General features: G+C 43.7%; 1 protein-coding gene across 1 annotated transcript; it reads left to right on the top strand.

Moving 5' to 3' along the window:
- The first annotated feature begins 4 nt into the window (after positions 1-4).
- Positions 5-7,168, top strand: LOC146189097 (ribosomal L1 domain-containing protein 1-like). Its single transcript, XM_084604032.1, has 8 exons — positions 5-82; positions 220-383; positions 577-727; positions 1,177-1,325; positions 1,983-2,084; positions 3,409-3,575; positions 3,986-4,205; positions 6,948-7,168. The coding sequence occupies exons 1-8, from the start codon at positions 56-58 to the stop codon at positions 7,114-7,116; spliced, it is 1,149 nt and encodes a 382-aa protein (XP_084460158.1). The 5' UTR covers positions 5-55; the 3' UTR covers positions 7,117-7,168.
- The last annotated feature ends 3,000 nt before the right edge of the window (positions 7,169-10,168 follow it).

The following is a 10,168-nucleotide window of genomic DNA, read 5'->3' as shown; positions in this document are numbered from 1 at the left end:
GGATTACGGGCCGGCGTTGGGGTCCAAAACCGTTCCAAAGCTCTTTCCATTCAAGATGGCAGCCCACGTGGATGTCAAACAGGTTCGTGGTTTCACAAATAACAGTCAATAGCTCTGTACCATTCGTACCCTGCGCTTTAGTAGATATCGTTTGCATGAAACTACCCTTAGTAAAGGTGATTGGGTATTGAGACTAAGAAATTTTTACATTATCTTCAGGTGGTCGAGGCCATAAGAGCGCTGAGAACCATAGAGCGGAAGCACTTGACAAAAAAGTCTGTGAAGAGCCTTTTGGAAGAAGATTCCCAGTTGGAGCACGATGTGTACCTTCAGTTCACTCTGAAGAAGATCCCCTACAACAAAAACGCTCAGCGGATTAGGATGTGAGTATCTGCAGAGGTGCTTGAAGCTTTCACAACGCTGCGGTTATCCATGTCCTAAACTCGAATAAAAATTACTCTATGGACTGTCAGTGGGGCGTCGTGGGATTTGCGTTTGATGCGGTGTGTTTGACGATCACAGTTTTCCTTACATTTCACGCTTACAGCTAGCGCACTGTTTAAATCAACGTTTCAGAAACCTGCCACACAGCCTAACAACGGAAAAGACGGAGGTCTGTCTTTTCACGGGTGACTTGGACAAAAAGGACAAACGTGCGGACAGCGAGCTGACAGTCGATCACTACAAGGATTTGCTGGTCAGCGCCGGCGTTACAAGAAACATAGACGTAAGTGTTAGTTGCACCGGGTGAAGCCCCCTGTTTAAAGTGTCCGAGTATAAAGCGGCATACTACCATTCCCTAAGCATCAATTGCCTCGAAAATGGTTATGTAAATTTCTTGCTGATATGAAATATACCTTAGAACCTTCAAGCTTCCTTTAGTTTTGATTGTCGGGGGTCCTGTTTCAGTATTATTATGAAGCGCCGTAAACGAAAATGATAAACTTCTGCTGCTTCATACATAGCTGTTTTTGGTACTGTCATCATAAATGAACCAGTCGTAGGTGTCTGTATAACGTATGCACTGTAGCATGTTGTGGAACATTCCTGACATGCTCTTCCTTTTTTTTTTCTGAAATTAGTCTATAAGTGCATGGTAATCAGTTGATAGAGGCCTGCTGGAATTACCATCAGTGTCCCTTTAATGACCGACATCTGTGCTGGCATCTGTTTCAGATCATACCACTCCGCCAACTTCGCACAGAGTACACGCCATACGAGAGCAAGCGCAACTTATGTGCGGGTTACGATGTCTTCCTGGGTGACAGCAAGATTCTGCCTGTGCTGCATCGTCTTCTTGGAAAGGAGTTCTTTGCGAGAAACAAGTAAGGCCTGTCTTTTGTAGTGGTCGTATATTTCTTGTGCACATTGGTAATCGAAACAGTTATTGTATGTGGGAAAAAAAGCTGATGTTCAAATTATTCTGTTTTGTGCACTTACCTGCGCATGAAACTTTTATGTTTTCTCTTTACTCTGCAGTGTTTATATTTTGAGGGAAGGAAAAACATTGATGTTGAAAAGCTGCATCCAGTACTTGTAATAGATTATGCTCTGGTTTATGCTGTGACATGGCCACCCAAAGCAGTTTTATCAGTTTGAGAGCTGCCAAATTATTTTTTGGTTAAATGGGAATTGGACCCAAAAACAGCATTAGTTAACAAGACTCTGAATATTGCTCTGAAAGGGAAAGAGGTGTGTAAAAACAATAAAAAAAGACAGAGGGATATGGGATTGGGATCTAGGGGTGGTGCAGAGTAAAGGTGCAAATAGACTATTAGAAAAAAGGGGGTCAACTGTAGCCTTGCAGTTAGCTCACAGACATATTATGTGATGATGAGAAGAAATGATAAAAGGACTTAAAAGCATCGAACATGTTCTTTGTGTGAATCCCCTGGGCGTTGCATACTTGAATGGCATAAAAGCATCTGCCAGTCCAATTTTCCTTTGTCTCCTACTGTAAAATGTATTACGCTTGTCTTCAGGTTACCGAGGCGCATTGACCTGTCATCCAAGCACCTCAGGCGCGACATTGAAGACGTGTTGTCTTCCACAGAGCTTCCACTTCGAGGAGAAGGAAGTGCAAGGTAGGTGTGCAAAGCTGTTATCATGTCCTGAATTTCCTGCATTCCTAATGAATTGCTATCAGTGACATACTTGCAACATGTTGCTGTAGGTTGTGCTCAGTTGTAGGCTAGAGCTTGTTCTTTATTTACAAAGTCACTCGCTCTTGATTCATGATGTTCGTGTGTGGCATCACAAACTACTACTACTGGGTGAAAGGTGCTCAACTGTAACATCAAGGAAACAGATCAAAGACATTGGTCAGAGGGCTTTCTCTGAGGGACACTTGTCACTGTATTGTTTAGTTGCACCCAGCTACAGGTGAACTTTCAATTTGACCTTGGTGCTGCTCACATCAAAATAATTATCGTGCTGATAATATATATTTTTAGAAAGAATGAAAAAAGAGAAAGAAGAAAACTGTTAGGAGTAGGCCATGGTAGCAGTTATGGGTCATGTTCGAATCGCATACCAACACTCATACAAAGACTTTCTTTTCATCATACACACATCTTTTCTTCACACAACCTACTTGCTTCTTTTTCTCTGTTTTTCTCTCAGCACTGCAACTAAATGCAACTAAATGCTCATTTTCACAGATAGAAACCAAATACTGAAATTCATTCAGGCTCAAGACGCGAGATTTCACAATCATGACAATGATGACAGATGGGTTTCTTGGTTGTCATTATCATTATCGTATCTTTGCGGCTAAGGTGTGCTGTGCTTCTTTCAGTTCTCTTGTTAACTGACCTTTGCGTTTTTAAGCACAAAAGGCTCATTTGACAGGTGCAGGGGGGATGGGGGTCGTGGTGGCAATCCTTATATGCTGATCAATGTTCGAGGACAGGGCACTACCCATCGAATTATGTTCGCATTAGCATCATCCCGTTTGTCTGATTTAGTTTTTTCTGGCATGGTGGACAACTTGTATATAGTAACAACTTGTATATAAAAAAAAAAGGATACGTTCCATGCTTCACCTGCCGTTCTCTATTGCCTACATCTTTTTTTTCTAGAAATGTGACTTGACCAGCTGGTTCAACTTTTCATTTTACTAGTGACATTAACACTTTCATGATATGTGAACACAACTAGTATTTTTTTATAAGTTTCAAAGTCAGAGCCGTCACTCATCCGCCGAGTGTGGCACAGGAGCAGAGGCATGTCTAGTGTTGCGTTGCTTGAAAGCAGATGCTGATGCTGGAATCGGCTGTGTCGATGTCAGCATTGCCACACTAGTGCAGTCGCCGACATACGATTATTGCCTACTTTGAAAAAAGTGTTTCTCTCTTGTGACCGTGCACAATCAAGCTGAGTTGTGTGCCCTTTGACCTGTGCCTGCAGCTCGGTGAAGGTAGGCAACCTGGCACAGAGGGATACCGAAGTGGCCGAGAATGTGATGGCCACTTGCGAGACGCTGAACTGTCGTCTACCGGGCGGCTGGCAAAATGTACTCTCCCTGCACATCAAGACGCAGAAGTCACCCAGTGTGCCCCTCTACATGTCGTTTGGTACGTCCACTTTTGAGGTCGTTTATGTAATGCTGCTCTGCTGAGTCTTGAGCCCGTTCCTGTACAAAACTTTCTGCTCTCACGCCTGCACAAAATGTGGCCAGCCCATGTCAGTTTAACAGTGCAGCCATTGTGACTTAGATCGTTGCATTCACTATGAACAGTTGCATTGTTACTTGTGGTGCGTAAGTAAAAGAGGATGTCATTTTCCCTAGGCAGGGTAGAGAATAGTTGTTTTGGCATCTTTGGAGTGATTATTTCCCATGGTTGCTTTACTTTTATTGCTTGTTTTGTACCTGTAGTTAAACTAACATAAAATAAACACAGTTTAAAGTTACCGCACGTTTCTTGTGTGCCACTTCTTCTGTGTAACGTTGAGCTGGAAGCTACAAAGAGCAATGTCTACGCAGGTTCCCGCAATGCCGTTCACCTGCCCAAGCCTCGCAAGGCGGAAGACGACGTCCTGGGCGACTTGAGCACCATACCGGGTGCCCGTGTGTCGGTGAAGCGGACGGGCCATGTCACCCTGCGCAAGGGCGGCAAGGACTTTACGGACGCTAAGCTTGGCGACAAAAGACTGAGGCGTCTTCTGGAGATCCAAGACGAAGCTGCCAAGGCAACCACACGCGAGTGAGTGCCACGTGAAAATCACTGTCTCAAACAAACTGCACAGGCATGAAAGTGTAGACAAGGGACAGTGCCCAATGTGCTAGCATCAGAATTGTTGTCGAAAGTGGAAGGGTATATTGTACGGAGCGTTCCATTTTGTTTGACGCAGGGTCAGTTTTTTTTCTTTTTCTCCTTGCCATAATAGACAAAGTGCAGAGAACAGTTATCAATTGAAACTTGCTTAACTTGAGCTGGCTTCGGTTAACACGGGGGTGGAAGTGCTGCGCCAATTGTGCCATTCTGTGCCGCTCTCATCTGTTGCGCCAAGCTGCTCCTAGACAGCAATTTACACGGTAATTGACCATTGCAAGAATACAATGCCAAATTAAGCCAAGTATTATCGTTGGTTGAGGAACACTGGGCACTCCCTACATAAGGACATACCCACATCTAAGTCTAAGGCTGTTTAGTACACTCGTGGTGTTTGTCTTAAAGCTGTTATCGCCACGGCTTTGAAATTAGTAGCAGATAATCGATTCTACTGCTCATTGTAGTAGCTGTCATTTATCTGTTTTTCTTTCATGAACTCAAGCAAAAATCTTTAGACTGTTGCAATCCTAAATAATTCTGGCCAAGGGGACACAAAATCAATCTTTATGTGGTTTTTAGACCTCAGTAAGTCTTTATTTCGAGCCTTGTTATTTCGAGACTTCGGATAATTTTAACTATGGGTGCGGTCCCGGCTGATGCCCTTGTAAGTCTACGGCGTTGGATGCTCGTTAATTCGGACATGGGCGAGCTCACACAGGTTATTTTGGACAAGGATCACGGTGCACGATAGGCGCTGCCAGGGATCACCTAAATAGCCTTCCTAAACCTGAGTTGCATGCACAGTTGCGGCCATGCACATTGTGCGCGCTGTGGCAGGTATGACAATAATCGGAAGTACCGCAATTTCCGAAACAAAGCTCATTTGCACAGTCTTGGATTCGCTTTTATGGCCAACAAGCGCCTACTGAAGCATTTTAACGAAACATTCGAGCTTGTTTTGGACTTCAGAGTACTTACCATATTTCACCCAGCAAAGCTGCTTGCAGTGTTTTATAGCGAGAGCCTGCTTGGACTCATTGCAATTGCGGAGTCACTGTTGCAGTTGCCAGAACTTTAATCCTATGAGGGCTGCTCATAAAGATTGTATTATTGGCGTGAAGAAAGGCAGATACAAAAATGACACTTGACTAGGAGTTCCATCATTATATGCATATTCCCCGCCAAATACCACACACATCTGCCACTGATGGACGAGTCTGCACAGACCGTCACTCTAGACCTTTTCATTATTTGGGTTCTAGAAAAGCGTACACTCGAAAAATCACTTCCCTATTGTTCTGGGAGTGTTCTCGCGCTGTGTGTGCTTTGTGGCAAGGAAAAGCAAGAAGTTATTCCATACGAGGTCGGGCGGAATATGGAAAATGATGCAATATTTCGCAGCCTAACCTTTTGTCATGTTCAGGTCACTGTGTTAAATGGTGGGAACTGAGCTTGCACTCACGGTAAGGTAGCATGTTCCACTATTTATTTGTCAGTTATCCATCGGTCAGCAAGCGTTAGAGCCCCTGCTCTCTACACAATTTGTGGTACACCAGCTAGGTATGGTCAGCAACTCCATTCTTAGCCGTCCAGGCTTGTATAAGTGAACTAAATATTTCTGCATCCTTTAATTAGTACATTCTTACTAGCTTGAGCATTAACGCTAGGCGCCATCATTAGCTCTCCATGAATATTCTTTGAATGTCAGCCCTTCAAGTACAGAAAGCGGATCAATGGGAGTGCTTCCAATTTCCCAAAGGATCCTCCCAGTTTTGGCTCGATGCTGTAGCGGTATTTTGTGCTGCTGTATAGAGCGCAGTTTTTTATTTCTGCTAAATGTAGAGAAATGTACCTACACTCATTGTTGCCTCTCGTGCGCACCTTTCTTAAAATTATGGTACTGATAATGCGAACATTACGAACGCCCCTCGTAATCACACCACTTTTTCATGCTCTCATAGTGTGGCCGCACATTTTTCTTTATATTACTCGGTTACTGCCTAAGGTCTTTGCTGCTTGCAGGAACCTTTATGCTTTGACGATCTATCCTTTGAGCTAAAGTTTGGGATCTGGGCAGTGCGGGGATGGCTCAGTGTGGTATAAATTTCATATCGAGTTCGTGACATAGGGCATCCATGAAACAGGGACTGCGTCTTTCTGGCACCAATATATAGCCAATATATAGTCAGTGTGCAAGTTCAATTCAGTGTCGCAGTGGTTAATGTGGACCCATGCATCGATCATGCGTACAGGTTTGCAACACAGCGGTGCGTAACCCGGTAGTATTTACGTCCAAATTTATAAAAGTTCTACTAACTGTCTGGAACTTTGAATGAACTGATATTGAATTATCAAGATTTTCCTGCACTTCGAACAAATTTAGTCTTTGGCAAGTTCATACTCTTAAGAGATGACTGTAAAATGCAAACAGCTGGGCTAGTTGGTAAGGCATTTTGAATAGTAGGGTGTAGCACTCATTGGATTGCAAATTTTGCAATAACCTGCCAAGCATAAGTACTAAAAGTAACTGAACTGTACAGAGGTTGTCATTTCGAGCAACCATTATTTTCTACACTATAGTGTTTCTTGGTTTTACTTTAAACTGAAGTTTTGACAGGGTTTGGTTTGAAACAAATATTAACTGTTTGAATTTGGGCTCTTCGTCATGTGCAGGTTTGAGGCCAAAGCAAGGTGCCGCAAGTTGCTCATCCGAAGTGCCTTGAGCAACAAGAAGTCTCGCCAGAATCGGCGGAAGATTGTCAAGCTTGCCGCTGCAAAGAAGGACAAGGGCACAAAGACCAAGAAGCTTGCTGGGAAACTGAAAAAGAAAACTGCCAAATAAAAGTGATTAACCAGAGTGTGGAAAATAAATTACATTAAAAATGCCTCCAGAATCAATGTAATTTTTCTTCCGGGTTGATATGTTTCCGGATAACATGATTTGCTGGCTACTGCATTCAAAAATTTCGTCAAATTGTGATCATTTAGCAATCGACTGCACATCTCCAATATAAGATCAGGAAGAGCCAGAGAGCATATGGCATGAGCTGGAGAGCAGCGGCGCTCAGTAGGCTTCTCTGCAGTGCCTTGGTGCAAAGGGGTGAACCTAATGCGCAAAGACTGTTCCCGTAGATACATGACATAGAGACGCAGAGATATGTGCGTAACACCTTAAGGGCCAGAGGCAAACTACTGGAACAACTATGGGCGAGAGCAGTGTGAAGAGCAAAAGCACGACAGTCGACGATCGCGATGAATTCTCTGTTGAGGTCATGTAGATGTGATCAAATACCAACAGTTACTACACAGTGGAGATTTTGAGAAGCAAACTTCCCAGTTCAAGCATTAAATAGCAAACTTTCCATGCACAATCGCTCGTCTGACCCACAGACCATGGCAAGGATGTACTATTTGGAGGCCTAAAGGCTTGTGAATACAAAATAGCTAGGGTGGTAGGCCAGTGTGTTTGCTGTGCTATTTAAGTTTGGTACTATTTATTCAGTGAAAATTTCCTGCAGGGGAACGCATCATTACATCAACATATTGTAAACAAAGCTGAAATTTCTACACCACATTTTTTTTTTTCTACACCACACGCATGAATCCCCTGCACCAATTTAACGGCCGCGCGTAATTATCAGGAGTTGACGCACGCCGTTAGGGAGGATAGTGAGGGAAAGGGCAGGCCCCTTCCCAGCAACGCCGCCACAGGTTTTCCCTCTCCTTCCGGTGCAACCCGTAGACCTTTCAGTCTCCACAGTCTGAAATGAGATCGCTGCAGTCACCCGGTCATCGTACGCACCTATTGATGCGGGCGGTGAGCGCGAAGCGACAAGTGGTGAGCAGAATGTTCCTCTCTCCTTTTCGCATGTGCTTCCCCCTTTTGATGGGTTTTATTTCACCCCCGTACGTGAGCGCGACATTGTTATTTGAGTTCTGTGTTTTGCCGTTTACTCAGGTAGAATAAAGCCTGATCGAATATGCAACTTTTGTTTGTACCCTCTGACAAGAACCCGCCGCAGTGGCGACTTCTTGCACTGCGGGTTGGGGGTCACAGGGCTGGCACGCTGGGGCTAGAAGGCGAAAGCCTCCACGTCTAGCCCCTTTTGGTGCGTTATTTCAAGAGTAGCCCCCATAAGCTTAGGAATCGTGGTTTAGGAAATATTTTAATTAGTACTTGTGGTCTGAATGTGCTGCCACTCTGGCCTTCTTCAGTGGCAGTACATTATACTTTCCTATAATGCACGCTCCTGTGAACTGGAGATCAATGAGGTCAGCATCTTAGTATTGCTGTGGTCACAGTGCTGGACTGGTGGTGAAGCCCCCTCGAGGGTGCAGTCCTATTCCTGTACATATAATTTAGTACTTATGAGATAATTTTTCAGTAATCTTTTCACTATCAGTTTTGGTGGCAATGGTAGTACTGTGATGATGCAAATCAGATAATGTGGATGGCTGCAACCTTTACTACCCCCCTCCCTCAAAAGCACTTATTGTCCACACATAGAAAACCTATGCACCTCCAGATTTTACACTGACAAGAGCACGTCATTATTCTCAATATCAGCATCATCCTCGAAGAGACTAGCAGCGAACTTCCTTAGAAATTTAAAGCTTGTGTAGTTTTTCTCTTTCAGAGATGACCTCGAGCACCAGCTCCAATGCCTTTCAGATATGCCAGCAGAATTTCTGCTGCATCTTGCCAAATGTATGCAAGCATTCTAAACCATTCATTCAATATAGTTAGCTTGTGCAAGAGGACAGCAAATCTGGATATACAGTACATTGTTATGTACCTGACAAAAGTGGCTTGAGCCAGCCGTGGTGCCAAGCAATTCTGTCCCGGTTCAGTTACCAAGGATTTATTTGTATCAGCCAAACATTCTGCCGTCCTCTGCAACGCTTTACTTCCCTTAGAATTCAATTTGTTACCCTAAGCAACCATTGGTTGTCCTCTCTACTCACTACATTCCCTGCCCATTTTTTGATTTCAACTAGAATGTCATTAACTCCAGTTATTTCTCTGACCCACTCTGCATACTTCTTTCTCTGCCTCACAGGCAAATATGCTCAATGCCAACACGAACCACCAATCCCCCGTGCTTTGTTGAACTACAAGAATTTTTTTACATAAATGGCAACCACAGCAGGGATATTGCGAGGTAGCTCCTTGCATTCTGAAAAAGCATATCAGAAGAATGTTATTTCAGGATTAACTCTGGCACACACATGCAAGCAGCATACATGCAAGACTATGCTTTTCACAACACCGGAGGCCCTGTAAAATGTGGCCAGGATAACAATGGTCAGCTGCAAAGAAAATTGCATGCCCCATGGTTATGCATCAGCAACCATCATTTGAACACTAAATGAATGCACTGGCATTATTAGAAAATCTACGTAAACCTACCGCTATCTTTTATGGCATTCAACATTGTCTACGAGTTTAGTATGTGATCGCTTCAAACCCAAGAAATCTTTTTCAGTCGGGCATTAAGAACTGCACAGAAGAATGTTGCACAGAGACGACGTTCTGAGCAGAGAATTAGGCCTTAGCCCATTACTATATCTAGTGTCATCTAATCAGGTTATCACTACACATTGCACATTTTTCTTTACAATGAAGGCCAGGCTATACAGATGGGATACCAGTAACAGTCATTCTGCTGGATACTCTTGCCATATTATATTTCACTTTACCACCTAGTATGCTGCGCATCCCATGGCAAATTCATTGCTTAGCAGCTAGCTCCATCTATTCAAGGTCCTTTCAACAAAACGGGCCCAGTAAATTTGTAGCAAGCAGCAAATGAACATTAAAACAGCAAGCGGCAATTATATATACGAACAGGTTGAGTGCTTCGAATCTGTACTTTTTGCCCCATTGCCAGAAA

The sequence above is a fragment of the Amblyomma maculatum genome, chromosome 5 (assembly GCF_055883805.1).
Source record: "Amblyomma maculatum isolate TAMU_Amacu chromosome 5, ASM5588380v1, whole genome shotgun sequence".
NCBI lineage: Eukaryota > Metazoa > Arthropoda > Arachnida > Ixodida > Ixodidae > Amblyomma > Amblyomma maculatum.
Note: the sequence above shows the minus strand (reverse complement) of the source record. Positions and strands in the feature narration are given on the sequence as shown.

Excerpts from the sequence above, each read along its gene's own strand:
- LOC146189097 (XM_084604032.1), top strand. The coding sequence starts at position 56 with ATGGCAGCCCACGTGGATGTCAAACAG. Across the intron at positions 1,326-1,982 it reads GAGTTCTTTGCGAGAAACAA|GTTACCGAGGCGCATTGACC; the intron begins GTAAGGCCTGTC and ends GCTTGTCTTCAG. Across the intron at positions 3,576-3,985 it reads GCCCCTCTACATGTCGTTTG|GTTCCCGCAATGCCGTTCAC; the intron begins GTACGTCCACTT and ends ATGTCTACGCAG.